This window comes from Pezoporus occidentalis, unplaced genomic scaffold (genome assembly GCF_034315485.1).
Source record: "Pezoporus occidentalis ecotype Australia unplaced genomic scaffold, CSIRO_AGI_Poc_V1 ctg10, whole genome shotgun sequence".
NCBI classification, from domain to species: domain Eukaryota; kingdom Metazoa; phylum Chordata; class Aves; order Psittaciformes; family Psittacidae; genus Pezoporus; species Pezoporus occidentalis.
The window spans coordinates 2,369,725-2,388,030 of NW_026912779.1; the positions used below are offsets into that span (position 1 = coordinate 2,369,725).

Below are 18,306 nucleotides of genomic sequence, written 5' to 3' on the forward strand. Positions count from 1 at the left end.
GGAATCGTCCAATTCTATAGAAAACAGCTGCTGTACTTGGTAAAACTCAGTACTTCAAGGGTATATTTCCTTCCTGTAAGGAAGGCAATGCGGGGTGGGGGGGAGAAGGATGTTTCTCAAATGCATTTCTAGGCACAGATGCTTTCAGAGAGGCTGAGATGGCCGCAGCACACCAATTCCTCCTTTCAGGAAGCATCCGTAGGTTTTACTGCAGCACGCATTGAGAGCAGTAACCGCGAGTTACTGCCCTGTAACGCTCACAGGGCACTTCACAGGGCAGTAAAAGCAAACTGCAGGGTTTTATTGTGTGTTTCGGTCCCATTTGGTTGTGTTTGAACAGGCTTTGCTGGGTGGTGTGCCAGAGGAAGGCCGGGTGGAAGGTTTTGCAGCCATGGCTCTGACAGCTAGAGCAGCAGACAGGTACTGGGTGCTTTGTCTTTTCCCTGCCTCCGCCGTGGCTCACTTGAGGCAGTTCTCTTCTCCCTCCCATTTCTGTCTGAAAAGTGAGTGTGATAGCACTGAGGTGTAGGGGTGCTGGCAGCGAGTGGTGCTGGCTCAGAGCAGGGGTCCTGCTCTGTCCGCGTCTACACGTGCCTCAGTTCTCTATCGATGCTTGAGCTTCCTTCTTCCATCAAAGGACTTTGGAAGCTGCCATTTGTACGTTGAAGAGCTCCTTAAACTTGTCAGATGTCTAAACCACTGTTATCAATACCTGCATGCAGACAGGGCGAAGCAGGCCTTGTGGAGGGGCAACCCTGTAAAATGACACTAGGTTCTAGGTAAGCCTCCCTGCCACTAATGGACGCAGCTCTTTATCAACAGCAAAGCGCCATGTCAGCCAGGCCCCCACGTTCACCTGAGGCACAGGCTGGAAGGTGCAAGGTGCCCGTGGGCACCCATAGGGCACCCATAGGGCTGCCTCACCATGGCGCAGTGTCCCCTTGCCAGTGCCGCCGCACGGCTCCTGCCGTTGGCCCTCCGGAAGGGCCCCGGGGCGGGGAAGAAGCCGGGTCTGAGGTAAAGCCCCTTTGCGTTGTGGAGACTGAGGAGGAGGAAGGGGTCAGGCGGCTGGGGAGGCTCCTGGTATGTGTGTATACGTGTGTATAAGTGTGTATAGGGGTATAAATGTGTATGTATTTGTATATAGGTGAGTACACAGGTGTGTGTGTGTCCGTACGGGCCGGCGGAGCGGCCGTTGGGCGGCGGTGTACCGGCTGTGTGCGGGTGCCACCTGCCGGCCGCGCTCCCGCGGGCCGGAGCCGCCGCCGCTCCCCCGCCGGTTCGCGGTGAGGCGAGAGGCCGTGCCCGGCTCCCTTGGCCCCGGCCCCTTTGATAGCCAGGGCAGGCGGCGCAGCCCTTGGCTCCCTCGTGGGACCCGGGGCATCGGCGGAATCCGTCATCCACTGGCGCGAATCGTGAGGAGATTGAGAGAGGAACAAGCGGGAAGGCGGCTCCGGCCGGGGCTCTGGGCTGGCACAGGAGAAAGGTATTTTGAACTGTGGGGGATTACAGTCCCTGCAAGTGGTCAAAACTGGTGTAAATGAGGCCCGTAGTGACATGGGTCACATCGAATCCTGTGCTCAGCTCTGGGCCCCTCACCACAAGAGAGACATTGAGGTGCTGGAGCGGGGCCAGAGAAGGGCAGCGGAGCTGGTGCAGGGCCGGGAGCACAGGGGTGATGGGGAAGGGCTGAGGGACCTGGGGGGTTCAGTCTGGAGAAGAGAAGGCTCAGGGGGGACCTGATGGCTCCCTACAACTGCCTGACAGGAGGATGGAGCCAGGAGGGGCTGGGCTCTGCTCCCAAGGAACAGGGGATGGGACAAGAGGAAACGGCCTCAAGCTGCACCAGGGCAGGTTTAGATGGAGCTGAGGAACAATTCCTTCCCCAGAGGGTGCTCAGGCATTGGAACAGGCTGCCCAGGGCAGGGCTGCAGTCACTGTCCCTGCAAGGGTTCACACGCCATGCAGACAAGTGCTAACACACTGGAATTGTTTCTGAACGTGTCAATGAGTAGCTCGGTTTTGTGGGTTTGGGGTTTTTGGTTTATTTTTAATAAACTTTCACTAAATAACAAATCCACAAAGTTCCTGAAGTCACCGCTGAGGGTTTCCCTACTTCTCGTGCAGTACTTCGCATGGACAGATGAGGCTGCTGTGCAGTTGTTGGTTTCGGTTGAAGGGAGTGATATTTAGGGACTGTTCCCTCCTTGCTGGATATTCTCTGAGGATTCTCACAAGTACCATCTCTGTTGCCTCCCATTAAATCCTTAGGCAGTCTTCCTGGCTCAGTGGGTGTCAGGGTTTGGGGAGCCACAGTGCCATATCCTATCCAGCAGGCACCCACTTTCAGCCTTGTGACATTCAAGCTGTATTTCCTTAATTATTTCCTTAAAATAGATTAAATTCCCTTATGATTATATAAATTCAGTTTGGACATTAGGCTATAGGAATGAAGAGCACTGGAGGCGCTATGGGTAAAGCACTGTCATCTGAAATCCCTGGCTCCACAACTCAGTCCTAAATTTGTATTCTGGCCTTAACCTTAGCATAAGCAAGTGGTTATTTAGGTTGCTTTGGAGGCATGTGATTTAGTGACCAAACTTCTGGCTAATAAAGAAGTTTCCAGAAGCGAACAATAAATGGCAGCAGAGCATATCTGTCAAGTAAGTTTTGAGGACAAAAACCTGAGCTTTAGCACATCTGTCTTTTCAGTAATGAGATAAAAAAAGAACAGAATCAGCTTTGAGGCTCAAAAATACATCTCCTTGTTCTACACGTAACACTTGGTATAGGATGATGATATGTAATGAAAGCACGTCAGCTGTCTGTGGGTGAGCATCACCACAAGGAAATCACTGTCTCCAGGCAGAGCTGTTCTGTGCCCTTATAAATTGAAAGGAAACCAGGTAGTTCAGTGCAATGTATTGTCCTGAGTAGGAGCATCTAGTTACAGTAGACCAAATGGCTTTTTCTTGAAGGGAACATATTGAATGAAGTATATTATTCTTTAGATAATGGACAAAACCCATTCTTTATTATGAAACTTGATGCTCTTTCATAAGCATTAATAGTGCTGGGGGATGTGTGGGTGGGAGAGCAGGTGGGTAGAAATGGTAAATGGAAAAGTAAAATGGGATAGTTATGAGGCTATATTTCTGGTGAAATATTTCTCTGTGTGATCCCTCTTTCCCTTAGAACATTCTTGTAAAAGTACTGTGCATTTCCTGCAGCCTTCGGGTTTGTGCTGCTTTTTGTAAGTGCAGAACTTGTGAAAGGCAGTGGGAAGGAGGTAGCCGAGGAAAGCCTTTATCCAGATGACATCCAGTACTAACAGCAATGGAAATTTCCTCTTGCTCTGGGACAGTGCCTGAATCTTGTCTAAAAATCATCTCTTAGGCTCACAGCATTGCTCCTCTCCAGTGCTCATTCATTCTCTAGGAGCTCTCCCAAGCCTAGCAAGGTAAAACAAACCCTCTTGCTCTTCTAAAAACGTTTTCTGGGTGGTTTTCCCTTGTTAATCTTCTTCATAGGTCACAGAGCTGTAGTAGGAGCAGTGGGTGCTGCACACATGGATGGATTCAGGTGGATTTCTGGGGTGGGCTCCATCTCTGAGTACCAGGAATCATTCCATCTTCTGCTTGCCTACAAAATCTTGTTATTAAACCTGATTCCTACATTACAGCAACCAAATGTTTCAGCTTCAGAGATATGTCTCAGTATGGCAGTAGTGGCCCTGGATTTTTTTTTCCTATATCAACCCACTTGCTTCCCTATTGTTATTATAAAATCTTCCTCAGGGGTACTAGTAAGGGTTTAGGACCATCCTGCTGGTGAGAATTACCAATGAGAATTTCCATCCAAGGTCCAGAAAGCTTTATTAACACAGTTCTTTCTTGTGCAGTGTGTACAGAGATGCTTTTCTGAAGCGGCCAGTTGCATTTTGAATAAACCTTGCCTTCATGGTTGTACAGATTTTTTTTCATGGCTGAAAGTAAATGCAATGAGCTGGAATTATCAGTAGAGAGATCTCAGCAGGTAGCTTCTCTCTAAATGAAAGAAATATTCCATTTTAAAGAATAATAATTATAAAAAATAATTAACACAAGAATGGATATTTGCAGCCGTATTAGTCAGAAGCAAAAGATGTAAAGAGCAAGATTAGAGTCAGTGCTGGCCTTTCCTCTTAGACATTTATGGGTATTTTATTAATTTCAATGAAAAAAGGAACCTGATAATTAAATTTTTAGTAGGAACTGTATTCAGCAGGGTTTGAGTGATTCCTGTTGGCTTTCACTGTTGTGCTCCCCCTTCTCTGTCACCTCAGCCTGTTCACTGGAAGCATTAGATCAATACTGATGTAATAGGGAAGTCATGAGAAGTGTGCTATCGATTTTATTGATTGCAAACATGTAACTAGCACCTAAGAAGACACGTTAGAATGGTACCAGCTACTTAGAGGCTTCTACAACTGCTAAAGAGTTAAGACAGGAGCAGAAAAGCCATTTGAAAGAGGTAGCAGGATGGATAAATGCTTTTGTCCCTCTACACTTACAAGTTCAAACTTAATGCTTGACAATTAGGCAGGGATGTGTGGAAAAAAAGAGATTCTTACAGAAAACTCAAGCTGGGCAATTTGCATTGGTCCATAAAGAAAGAGGGAGAACAGCAGAGCAAAGAGTCTCAGCCTACACATCTAGCAGGGAAAATGCTGCACTATGAATTAATTTTCATTAAAAAGGTATGTGGAGCAGCAGGAGGACAAAGTGAAACGCTCTGCAGATGGAAAGGGCAGTGGTAGGAAGGAATCAGCACAGAGACCCTGGGCTGCAAGTTGTTGTTGTGGAGAAAAGGCAAATGCATTTACCCCAGCAGCCGAGGGAGGTGTCTTTTCATTGTAGGCTGTGTTTGACAGCTACTGTATGTGGGTGCTTATGGCTTTGGGAAGTTTTGGTTTGTTTTTAGTACCTGAAAACCCTTGAAAGCTATTGCAAATATTTAATAGCTGGGAGTTATCCAGGCACTGACATGCCTGTGGACCAGTGGCCTGCAAAAAAACCCAGAAGGAATCTTTTCCTTTCTCCAAAAGGTCAATCCATCAGCCACAAACCCAAGAGATGTTGAAAGGAAGTAAATTTCAACTGTGAGTTTTAAATTGGCAACCGGGGAAGATGAGTTGCCAAAATGGGTCTTCGGTTTGTGTTTCTGAAAGCCTCAGTTCCTCCTTGTGGAAGACTTCCATGGGATTCCTCATTGAGGGCATAGGATGGTTCAGAAACTCAGTAATTACTTTCTAACAAGTTGCAGAGAATCCTTTTTAATTATGCAGAGAAATAAGAAGCCTTTTGTAAACATAGTGGTCAGAGAAGGAGGGTAATTGAGATGTTAATTCTAATCATATGCTCTGCTCAGGCATTGATTTTTAAATTAATGTTATCCATTAATTAGTTAATGCCTGTAAAGTGCCTTGAAGATAGAAGATGCTATAAATTACTACGTACTATTGTTACTATCCTTATCCATTAGGTTTAATTAGTTCTTATAGTTTTAATTGGATTATTGAGATGTAAACTTAAAGAGTATGATTTCAGACCACACTTATCCTCAGAGTGCTGGGGAAGTGAGCAGCTGCAGTGCCAACACATACAAATCAGACCTTGTTTATGTGGATGGAGGCATAAATATGTTTGTGCTACATGAACACGTGCCTCTGATGGCTTCCCTCTCCCCTAAAATTATCCTTGTCTAAGACTAGGCTAGGGTACATCCAGTCTGGTATTTCTACAGAAGGATGTGTCATAGTGCTAAGAATGCCCCTGGAAGACCAGAAACAAGAGGATTATAGCACAACAGTGAGAAGATTCTCAGTTTCCCTGTGGGACCAGCATGTTTTTGTCACCCTTTGAAGAAGGGGAGCTGGCTTTAAACCAACAGCATCTTTAACAGTATCTGGTTGTAGGGTTTTTCTTTCTGTTTCTGTAATAGTGACAAAACCTGCTGACCTTGTCCTTCTTTCTTGCCTGTTGTTCAGAAGGATGTATGGAAAATAACTGTTTCTATTAAGCCTCATTTATTTATTTATAAGTAACTGCTTTGAAGGAAGCATCCAATCTGATCCTCTTGGAAGAAAACCTTTTGGAAGTTTTCCTTTCAGTTTGGTCCAAACTGCTTCTCCCCATCCCCCTGCAAGGTCAGGGACTTTGTGGCTTTGTATAAAGCTGTAGATGCTCTAGTTCCAAAACCTGCTTTGTTTCCAGAACAGTAGTTGGGCAGCTGGCAAATCTCCCCATGCTGCTTGCTACAAGGCTCTTTCTTCTGCATATCTTCACTATGTTTTGGGTTTAGTCCTTATAAGACACTGATTTTCTTCTTCTATCAGCCTACTTCTACTGAGAGATCAGGAATAAGGCTGATAGGTAAGTAACTGAGCAGGGTACCGATCCATACTCCTTAGAAATAATGGGAAGTCACCTGTTGAAGCCAGTGGGCTTTGGGACAAACCCTAAAACGTCTAACAACTGTCTGCTTCCACAGTGCTGAGTTCCTGATCAAAAATGTTGAGATTTGTCCCTTTTTTTTCATAGCCTTCTGTTCTTTGGTCTTATGTAGTGGCAGTAGTTCCTATTTCAGAGGACTGAATCTGATTGCCCCTCTCTTTAGATATTAGGGAGTTAAAATCTTTGATTTAACCTTTGCTGAATGTTTGCTGTGTCAGCCCAAGAAATCAAGTTTCTGGATTAGATCCTCTTTCATTTCACGTGGTGCTGCAGTTGCAAGAATTTCCCATGCAGTGATCTTGCTTTGTGCTCATTGTTTGTCTAATGTTACAGAGAAAATACTCATCCCCTGAAGATTGGGGTTGGGGTTTGTCTCTAATATTTCCTTGTCAGAAGCAATTGTTTAAACTGGAGCCTATCAGTTTATCTTCAGAAGCACTTGCCCTTGGCAATTGTCATACCTCAGCTGTGGCAAACTACAGCAATTTGATTCTCTTTCTTTCTTTCTTCCCCCTGAATATTCCAAACATTACTGCGTGTGTCATCCCTAATTGCTGGGGATTAGCTGGGGTCTGTAAAGTTTTGCTGGAGTTCTGAAGCAATGGTTTGTGCTGTACTTCGGTTAAGTGGCCTTTCTTGGAATCACCAAGTTGTCCCCTCTCTGTTTCACTCAGTTTGAAGCCTCCGCTGTGGCCTGTCAGGCCTGTGCCTTATCCTGTACAGTGGGATTTTCTCTACCAGTGAATTCCTGCTCCACTTAAAAACCCAACCAGGCAAAAAAAACCAACCCTCACTTCAGTGCCCACCTATTAGTGCACCAGCAGTTTCCAGAGTTGGGCATCTCTTCTTGAATTGATAATAGTAGCTAAAAGCAGTACACTTAGAAGTCCTGGTTTAGTTGTCCATTTTCTTTTTGCTTTTACTGTTCATAAGCACATAGAACAAAGTTGCCAGTAAAGCACATATCATAGCAATGGTGTGTTGTACAGAATGTTTTGATACAGAATGTAATGTTAAGCCAGCACTAGAATAGTACAATTACCTAATATATTGAACAGAGCTTAATTAAATATTTAATGGATTCTTCCTGCTGAGAGGAATCAGCAGAATAACTAAAGACTCTGCTCCTGGAGATGAAAGTTACAGAGGAAGGTGATCTGTGGGAATCACTGTTCATTCAGTAACCTCCTGAGCTGCCTTTCCCATCAGTGTACCCCTTTCTTTCAAGTGTGGTATTGCACATTAATATGTATACACGTATTTCAGTGGCTCCAAACCAGTAAAGAATTTCAAAGCATTATTGCATGCATGGCACTCTGGATGCTGTGGCCTGGCCACTGTCTTTGAGAAGTGCTGTAGGTGAACTCAGAGTTACAGTGAGGATATGAGGCTGATGTGGACCGATGTGCAGATGTCTTCAGCGTGTGTTCCTTGGTTGTATGCTTTGCTTTCATTACTTGGTTTCCAGTTCTGTGCTCAAGAATCAATGCATGGCTGGGGAGAACGGTTTTGTTTGTATTTTTAAGTTAGTCTAGTATTTAGAGTGAATCTAGGGAAATCTTCAAAATAATCTTGTTTTGCTTCTCTGTGACTAGGCCATCCTAGTAAAGATGTGGACACCTCAGAATGGGAAGTGAAGATAAGCTGGAAATCCCTGGAATTGTTTCCTACCAAGCTCCATTCTGGAAGCTGTCCCTGTGAAGCAGCAAGAGATGGAGAGAAATTGTCTTTGGTGTAATCCTGCTGCGTGTCTCTCTGGCAAAGGGGTAAGTGATGGACAAATAACCAGTGATTTCCCCAAACCCACCTTACTGCAGACAGCAACTGAGTTTTGGGGAGGTTTGTGGAAACTGTGGAGTCTATTTACAAAATACCCCTGTACCAAGGGAGGAGGTGGGTATGAGGCCATCATAGCCATGTGGCAGCCAGAATGTGTGGGTAGGTGACTGATTTAGATGTTTTGGGATAAATGGAGATGGTTCTAAATGAAAAGTACCATGTTACAGACCACTGTTACAGAGTGTTACAGTGAGATCTGTCCCATATACTCTTGTTGCTGATTAGTTTTATTTAAGCACGCATAGCTTTATAAAAATACAATGAATAATCTCTTTTTCATAAAAAGGGTTAATTAACAAGTTATAACAATAATGCCACTGAAGAGACAGATTAAAAAGAAGCTTTTATCTTATAGAATCATGGAATTGTAGAATAGTTAGTGTTGGAAAGGACCTTAAGATCATCAAGTTCCAGCCCCTAGCCATGGGCAGGGACACCTCACACTAAACCATGTCACCCAAGGCCTCGTCCAACCTGGTCTTATATTGTCTTAACAAGACAATCTTTTGTCTTGTAGATTCAGGGAGATGTTGATGGAGTCTGGAGGCTTTCCTTTTCATTAGGTAGCTGTTTGACATCATGTTTCTTATGAGTTAGGAAGTGGGGCTTATTTGATGTAATGGCTTATGTGAATGGACATGGAGTCTGTGAGTACTTGCTTTTGTGCAGTTATCAAGGAACCCACTACTCCAGTGAATTTGTGTCAGTTTTCACTCATGATACCGGAGCTTAAACTTGAAAAAAGGACATAGATAGAAAGAGGGGAAGGAGAAGAAAAGCTCCTGTAAAGTATTTGGTGTCCAACAGGGCATTTTTCTGTGTTGCTCCTTCCTGACAGTGGTGCCTTTCTTCCTGCATGGTATTGCTTAATTTCCAAACCATCTCATTTTTTGACAAGGATTTACCTCACCTTAATCTCATTCCAGAGCTTGTGGTTACTAAGTATGTTGTAAATGCTTAAAAGTGCACTTTCCTACAGTTATACTGGTGTCTTGAAGGAGGATAGAGATCTCCATCTTCATCCCTGTAGATATTGTACCCGTCCGTATTTGCCACTTTTGTGGGGTCAGGGAAAGCAAAGGATTATGCTGTAGGACATGCACATAGAGAAGATACATAGTCATCTGCTTCCATCAGCAAGAGTGGAAAGAAGCATCTGGCCCCTCATTAACTCCCTAATCCAATATGAATACAAACCAAAGTCCAGTGTTACTGAAACGATGAGCAGGAGTACAATTAAAACAAACCCACAGATGCTGTGGTTATGCCTCTGTGTTGGATCCCAGCCAGAACAAACTGTTAGCTGTAGACAAGTTGCCAAGCTCCTCGATAAAATCAGCCCCATAAAAATGTTGTAATTAATGATTTCATTCTAACATCATTGGATGACTTGAAGTTACTGTTTCAGGTATGATTTCTGCTGAGTTGGAAAGGCGCCTATTCCTGTGTCAGTCACGCAACCACTGGTTTAACCTTGAGCAGTTACAAAGCACGTTCATTTCCATGTACCTCACTGGAAGTACCACACAGGTTTAGGATATTGGCCCAGACCTGCAAAGGCAATTTCTAAGTCAGTTTGAGTGGCAGTATCTTTTCCTGGCACCTCCTGGGAGTAATGAGGACCACAGGATTGTCCTGGAGGAGAGCTGCAAAAGCCTCCAGTCAGTTTTCCAACTGAAAGAGCAAAATGCCCATATAAGAACTCCCAGGACTTTTCATTCTGTGGTAGATTGCAAGTCAAATCTGCAAGCCTGGCTGAGCCACAAGAGCCCCAGCAGGAAGTGCTGATTGCTCTCTGCTCCTCTCATCTAGGGTGTCTTTGGTGGCCGTTGTGAAGGCTCACTTCACCCCATGTTTAATCTGCTCTGAATGCAGGCTGCCATCAACGGGGATGCTGTTGCTCCACCTCTATCCCTGGGGTCCTGTATTCCCTCCCTTGCAGCTAATACAAGTCCTGTGAGCCAGATCAGCGCAATCATCCACTGCAGAAGCAGTCATTATTTTAAGTGGTTGATTTTGGGGTTATGATTGATTTTATTGAGTCCTGAAGCTGATCCAGCTCACCACGGGGTTGCACGTAGCCAGATCATGTAGGTGGCTGTAGGAGAGAGTTCAGAACAAACTTTGGTTTGGGAAAAATTCTTAATTTTGAAAAAAGGAAATAAACTTTTCAACAGTTTAAAGAGGACAAAAGCTTTTATTTCATTTTTCTGACAGAATAGATAGAAACTACCATAGGTAATTAATTAAAGGGTTTAAAGTTTAATCTTTCTGAGGTTTTAAAAAGCCCAATGGTGAACTCAAGCTGAGCTTTTTATTATTTCTGAGATGAGAAACTGCATGTTGCCCAGTTTGAAAGAATGCTGGTAGTTGCACTGGAAATCCGTGTTTGTGGAATTGCTTGTCATCTAGGTTGCAATAAAGCTGAAACGTTGGCAAGAGAAGTGTTCAAGGCCAGGTTGGACAGGGCTTGCAGCAACCGGCTGATGTGGAAGGCGTTCCTGCCCATGGCAGGGGGTTGGGACTGGGTAAGCTTTAAGGCCCCTTCCAACACAGACTATTCTGTGCTTTATGAAGAGGGTTGAAGTATTGCATGGTTTGCCCTCATGTCACTAGCCTTGTCCCAGGGGTCTGTAGTTTCTGCTGGTTCCTCCCCTTTTTCACTTTGTGCAGGTCTTAGTGGTGCAGCAGCTTTGCTGTGGTGCTGTGCTTGGTGTTTGTCTGCAGTGTTGTTTAGGAGAGAGGTCACAAATGAAACTCTCTTAGAGTAGAGAATGGCATAGAGAGGCATTCTGAAATGCCCAGGGCACGTGGGTACAAGAGCTTTGGAAAACCAACCCTTTCACATAACATACTGTCTTTAATCTCACTTAAAGCTGGAACTGTGTTTGTGTATCTCTACCTGTCGCAAATATATTAAGGGAGACAGTATAAATAAACCCTGCCTTAGCAATGGGTTTAAGCCAGAGATTGTGAGTGTAGTTCATGTTGGGTTGTGGACATACGGAAGTGTGGGTTTGCTGGATGCTGGCTGTTCACTTGTGCCTATCATGAAGTCAGGAACAAAAGACAAGGATTCCATCTGTAAATGTTTTGGATATGAAGGTGTCCGTAAGGAAGGATTTTGTTTCTGGCCAGCTTTAGCTCAGTGGTATTATCCATAATATAGTCCCCTGTGTGATGGTAGTGGGTGTGCAATGAAGTAGAAAATATTGTAGGGACTGCCTGGTGTCAGTTTATTAACTTCTATATCTACAAGTAGAAGACTCCATTAGGGAAAGCTGTTCTATATTGTATTGTAAAATGTTTTTATGTGAATGCAGTAATCCAATTTATACTGGTGTAGTGAATAAATGAGGGTCTGAGCTTGTCAAGTTGGAAAATGAAGACTCCTATGGTGAAAGAGCTGAAGGAGGAGTGGATGGATCCTGTGGTCAACAAGTGCTTCACACAGGTGGTGTGAAAGCAGGGATTTGGCTTTTATGTCCATGGGATCCTCTGTGAGTGTTAAGGACCAATAGAAAGAGATGGGATCCACCTGTCCAAATTAGGCAAAAGCATTTTTTTCCAACATTCTGGCAAATCTGTTAATGGGATGGACAGGAGAGAGCTGATGACTGAGAAGTGAGCAAACGGTAGACCAGGCTGGTAGGCAGAGGATGCAGTTATGTGGACAGAAGAGATATCAGGAATTACATACAGGACTGCAGGGTGTCCATGTAAAGCATGGGCACTTAAGTAAGGAGGTGCCGAGAGGACAGCATTTCAGGGGAAGCTCCACTGCCTTTCCTGGGAAATCAGGACAACTGGGTGCCTCTTTGGAATACCTGTATGCTAATGCAGATGGCATGGGGAGCGGACAGGAGGAATTAGGTCTGTGTGCAGCTCCAGGGCTATGATCTCATTGGGATCATGGAGGTATGGTGGGATAGTTCATGTGACTGGGTGCTGACACAGATGGATAGATGCTCTTTATGAAGGACAGGATGGAAAGGAGAGGAGGAGAAGTCATCCAGTGGGAAGGTGTGGAGATCTGCCTAGGGATGGGTGATGAGCCACTGGAGAATCTGTGGGCTGGGATTAGAGACCAGCCAGGGTGGGTGATGCTGTGTTGGGTGTCAGCCACAGACACATGAATGATGGGTAGAAATCTAGAAGCAACAGTAACTAAAATTACTTGAACTTTTCATTTGTAAAGCTCTTTACACTTCCTTCCGATTTGGGAATGACATTTTTGAAGTCTAAACTCTTCTCACAAGTATTTTTGGAAAGTCTGAACAAAAACAGTTTAGCCATCTTTGTAACATGACTGCTATGAAGGCATTCATTTGCTATGACACATTTTTGGCAGAGAGCTCTTGAACAGCTTTAGGACCTCATTGGAAATGTCCAAAAGTGTTCTTAAAATCACTGTGTAATTATGACTGGCTCTAATAATGATTAGAGACTCCTCCCAGGGTTCAGAGACATTAAGTACTAGATTGTCTGCAAGGGGCAATGAAGAGCCAGTGAGTCCTCAAGCACCTGGCTGCATGTTCAGAGGTGAGCAGGACACTGCAGTGAACATGTTATGGAGCTGGCAAACCATGGTCAGCTATGGAGAGCTAATTGGATGTGGGCCCACATTGCTGCTGGCATTTGGCAAACGGCCTCAAACCGCACCAGGGGAGGTTTAGATGGAGCTGAGGAACAATTCCTTCCCCAGAGGGTGCTCAGGCATTGGAATAGGCTGCCCAGGGCAGGGCTGCAGTCACCGTCCCTGCAAGTGTTCACACATGGTGTGCACGAGGCCTCAGTACCATGGGTTAGTGGTGGCCTTGGCAGTGCTGGGGTAAAGGTTGGACTTGATCTTACAGGTCTTTTCCAACCTGGTTGATTCTGTGATTCTCTGAAGTGCTCAGTGTTTGAGCAGAAGATGGACTATCTGAAAGTAAAGTTTTAAAATTGCCAGAAGATGGAATAATTCTATCACACTTCCCACTCTCTGTTTGATCTTGTTACACAAGCGTGAGTGTGAAATTAGATGTTCTCCTTATAGAAGCATTACAGATTAGTTCCGCTTGCTATGGTTTTGGTTCCATTATTAGAGCTACATTTCTCCCAAATTTTGAAAGTTTGACTTTATTTAACTATTTCTAATGGTCACACTTTATGAATTTTCCTTTTGTGTTTCATAGAATCCCAGCGTGGTTTGTGTTGCAAGGGATCTTAAAGCTCATCCAGTTCCAACCCCCTGCCATGGGCAGGGACACCTTCCACTAGAGCAGCTTGCTCCAAGCCCCTGTGTCCAACCTGGCCTTGAACACTGCCAGGGATGGGGCAGCCACAGCTTCTCTGGGCACCCTGTGCCAGCGCCTCAGCACCCTCACAGAAAAGAACTTCTGCCTTACCTCAATCTGCCCTCTGGCAAGTTAAAACCATTCCCCTTGTCTTGTCCCTACAGGCCCTTGTCTCCAGGGTTCTTGTAGTCCCTTTAGGTACTGGAAGTTTGTGTCTATATAATAAACCTGTGCCCCCTGAAGACAAATGTGGAGGAATTGCAGGCTTATGGAGAACGTGGTATTTTCTGAAGCTGTACTTCTTGAATCCGTGCTTTCCATGGCACTCCATGATCAGAAACCACGGAGTGCTACTCCTGAGAAATGCCATTAACACTGAGTTGAGGCAAGGGGGACATTCTTTCCTAAAGCTTTTGGATTAAAAATTATCAGGCATTTTTCAGTCAACAGCTGATTCCATGGAAAGAAATACATGTGAACTTTTAAAATTCCAACATCGTCTGACCTTTCAACTAATATACTGCTGAATTAGAAGAATAAGAACAGCCTTCATTTATTGCTGCCTTTTCCCCAAGCTGTTCTTTTTGAGTTGCATTAAAACGGAATATATTTGGGCATGAAAGATGACAGCTCCTTTTCATGGCCTTTTACAGTATTTTTGTTGTGACTGGTCAGATGCTTTTATCTACAGCTTTGTTCTTTTGAGTGGGGAGAAGTATTCAGAGGATTTAAGGGAGTGATAGAGTTTTCAGAGAAAATAAATATTTCACACAATACTTAGTGCTGGTTGGGAAATGGGATTTCATGATGGCAGAGCTCCATGCTCTGTTGGAACCCTTGTTGACTGTGATGGACATCAGAGTTCATACTGCGGCTTGGCACAGGTTCTGTTTGTAGTAGGGGTGATTCTCCTTTTGTGGCAGCCTGTACCCAAAATGGGGCTTTGGCAAGCGACTGGTAGGAGTGGAAGGTGGTCATACCGGGTCAGAGCAGGGTCTGGCACCTCACTGGGAAACTGGAGGTACATGGGAAGCAGATCAATGGGCAGAGCATCTCTGCATGTGCTTGGGAAGGGAAAATGCGTTGGATTTGTTGGCATAGTGGAAACGCAAAGTGTAGCCTGTGATGCATAGGAACAGAACTCTGTGATGAAATTACAGCTGATAGTCTGGGGAGAAGAACAAAGGACTAAACAGTGTTTGATTTGACCATTCTTGCAACTTTTAAATAGGACTGGAGCAGAAAATAACCCTTGGCTATCTGATCCTGTGGCATGGGCTGCTCTCCCAGCAGGCAAGGCAGAGAGGTGCCTGGGGCAGCAAAATGCCACAGGAGCCACCTGGGATGGTGACAGAGACAGGGACAGACAGGGCAGGCGTTGTGCAGCTCCTGCAGAGCCAGCCCTACTCGTGGGGCTGCATCTGCAGCCCCGAATATCGAGCACTTTACATTTTCCCCCTCCAGAGCCTGGAATCTTTCATGCTGAGTAATTATGGAATACTGAAATTGGAGGTGGCAAGAGCCCATGGAGGGAGGCAGTCTTCTCTGCCCGCAGGGGATTGCTCGGAGTGATTAAAAAATGGGAATTCAACCAATTATGCACCTACTAGTTCCAGTTCATCCACTACGAACTATATCGTATCATCTGTCTTTGTAAGCAGCATGAGTGGATTATCGCGTTCCATTCTCAAATCATCAGCAAGGCGGATTGATGTAGTCTTTGTATCTCCGAGCAAACTGGGACATGTAAACCTCTCGCAGCACCGCCACTGAGTGTTCTGAAAGAGGAAATGCAAACATCCCAGCCCTGATTCCTGCGGGGAGCTCGAGCGACCTTCAGCTCGAGTGAAGAGTTGCACTGAGGGGCTGTGTCTAGTTGTGTCTGGTCACAGCTCTGTACAGCCGAGGCGGCGCTGGCTGCCGGTGATGTAATGCGCCCTCCCCTCCCGCCCGGCGCGGGGAGCGCGCTGAGCGGCGGGCGGCTGCCTCTGCACCCCCGTTTCCCGGTGTAAAGCCGCTCCCTGGAGCACCGGGGCCCGGTCTGCGGGCTGAGGCGGGGGGGGGAAGCCCCGGCAGCTCCGTCCCGCGGGGCTCCCCCGAGCAGCGGCCGCGCTGCGCTCCGCCCGGCCCCCTGTGCTGCGGGAGGCAGGTACCGGCGGTGCCAAGCGGGGCAGTGAGCGGCAGGTGGCGCCCGCGAGCCGTGCGGGGCCAGCACCGCCCCCCCCTCCCGCACGTGTGAAAAGCCGCGAGCAGCCCCGCGCCCGGCACTGCCGCTCCTCCCGCTGCGGCGGGGACCGCTCGGCCGACGGGCGCAGACCGAGCACCGCCATGGAGCGCCCGCATCCCGCAGCGCAGGGGCGGCGGTTACCGTGAGAGGCACCGCGCCCCGGCAGCCCCGCCGCGGCAGCGGGCAGGAGGACCGCTGACCTGTTGAAAGAGCCGGGCTTGTCCCGCTTCCCCTCTTCTTTTTCCTTTTATTTTGTGTTTTTCCTCCTTCCCGACGGGGGAAGTTTGCTCCCCAGCCTGTGGCTCGGCTTCCTCCACACCCTTTCCTCCTCCTCTTCCTCCGGTTTTCCAGGATCCGCTCTCTGGAGCCGGGAGCGATTCCCTTCGTAACCCCCCGCCCGGCCCAGCCGCCGCGGGCGCTGGAGCCGGGGGTGCCCCCGCGGGAGCGGCCGGCGGGCTCCGCGCTCGCCCTTTCCCCTGAGCGCCGCGGCGGTGGGGCGGCCGCAGAGCGGTTGTAGCCCGCGGTCGGCGGGCGCCCCCTCCGCGGGTGCCACCATGTCCAAAGTGGCGTCGGAAAGTTGCGGGACGGCGCCGGCCGAGGACTTGTCCAAGGTGTCGGACGAGGAACTGCTCAAGTGGAGCAAGGAGGAGCTGATCCGCAGCCTCCGCCGAGCCGAAGCCGAGAAGATGAGCGCGATGCTGGACCACAGCAACCTCATCCGCGAGGTGAACCGCCGCCTCCAGCTCCACCTCGGAGAGATCCGCGGCTTGAAGGTAGCGGGGTGGGCAGGGTGGGAGCCCCGAAGTTGCTGCCGTGTCTCGGTGTCCCGCCGGGAGCGATCTCAGCAGGTGGATGTTCTAGGAGGAGCCGTTACCGAGAGTCCATTGGAAAGTGAATAAGTAGCCTTTGAGCCCCCTTAAAAAGCAAGGGTCTGGTTAGGAGAATATACCCAGCTCTCCTGCAGTCTGTGGAGCATGGCTCTCTTATGCTCTGCCTCAGTGTACTTTGGGTTGATAAACCCCTTAAGTCTGGTCACCTTTGTGTTAGACTTCATTGCTTTTGGGGCAGGTTAAACCACCCTGCCTTAAAGTGTACGTGAAAGAGTAGTATGTGGAGCTGTAGAGGTTCAAAAGGTTTTATGTAGCTTAGTCTGCTTTCTGTCACTGTCTTAAGATGACTTACTCATCTGATGGGCTTGCTGGAGAGAGCTGCTCATCTCCAGGCTGCAGAGCAGCATGTGGCAGGTGGTGGTAAACCCCTGGGCTCTGTTTTGGGATGATCAGAACCAATCCCAAGTTTATTGTCTGAAGAAGATGTCTGGTAACTCATCTCCGATCGAGCCATTTTCGATTGTACTGTAGCCCCTGCTACAGTCAGGGGCAGACCAAGTCTGTAATGACCCTTCTTAACTGAACTCTTTTGTTGGATGGGGAGCGTAGTCCCTGATGTTTCCTTCCCAATTCCAAGGATTGGGAAGACAGTGTGAGTATTTATAGATAATTTCCCTGACTTAGTATGTACACGTGTATTATAGACCTAGAAAGTTATCTTAAAGCAGGCAGGACTACAGAACCTTTTATACCTTGTTGCTCTGAGAGAGGACCTTGTCTTTAGGAAGTTCCTTCAGCGAGGTGAGGTTGGAGGGAAAGAGAGGGGAAACAGAGATGTAGATTGGGCTTTAGAATTATTATTATGTAAGAGTACATTAGAAGGCAGTTCTTGACTTGCAGAATGGCTTTAATCAACTAAAAGATTGAGAAAGCATCTTTGATAACAGTATGGCATAAAATAAATAGCATGTGGGGGAAGATTGTTCCTATCTCCCAAGTTCTGCAAAGTAGGAATGTGTGTGTATGTCTCCCCTCCCTCTTTTTGACAATCTGGGGGTAGAAAAGACCCATCCATGATAGTACCTTAGTAAAAATAAAGCTTAAAGTGTTAAATGTAAGCTGAATTACAGCTATGTGTGAAGGTGATATCATATACATTTATGCGTCTTCCAGATAAGTAGCAAAACAGACCAAGATGTGTAGGAAGGAGTGACAAATTCCTCTCCATTCTGAACTGCTTAAGTGATGTTTCACTTCCACCTTTTGTTTAGATGCCTCAGCTGGAACTTTGAAAAGGAATTGGGGAGAATGACTCCCTGAGCCCTGGGTTGGTGCCTGGGCATCCACTCCTTTGTCCTGTGTGGAGTAACTGGTCTGAGTCAGAATGAGCAGCTGTGCCTGATTTCAGTGACTGGCTACCTCCTGCCTCTGAGTGACGGGTTGTGGGCTTCCACAACTGTTTTATTCCACTGTGGGGTCATTTAAAATCCCTTTCACAGCCCAGATTTTAAAGGGTACCTTGTAGACTCACTGAAATGTTTCCTTTGTCAAATATGGGTTGAAATTGGTCAAGTTCAAAGCTGTTTGGAGGCAAAGATCAGATAAACACAGGCAGTAGAGTTACAAAAGCTTCCTTT

At 46.7% G+C, this 18,306-nt stretch overlaps 2 protein-coding genes across 7 annotated transcripts in view; one reads left to right on the top strand and one right to left on the bottom strand.

Moving 5' to 3' along the window:
- Positions 1–18,306, bottom strand: part of EFEMP1 (EGF containing fibulin extracellular matrix protein 1) — a 378,486-nt gene that overhangs the window by 144,279 nt on the left and 215,901 nt on the right. The gene's annotated exons all lie outside the window — the stretch shown is intronic.
- The window catches only part of CCDC85A (coiled-coil domain containing 85A), an 83,870-nt gene continuing 81,489 nt past the window's right edge, over positions 15,926–18,306 (top strand). For 3 of the 6 annotated variants that reach the window (XM_062609437.1, XM_062609454.1, XM_062609484.1), the window contains exon 1: positions 15,926–16,612. In XM_062609437.1, the coding sequence (XP_062465421.1) occupies positions 16,394–16,612 (219 nt within the window). In that variant the 5' untranslated portion in view covers positions 15,926–16,393. The remainder of the gene's footprint in view (positions 16,613–18,306) is intronic. The other 3 variants (XM_062609446.1, XM_062609464.1, XM_062609475.1) reach the window with 1 other exon arrangement.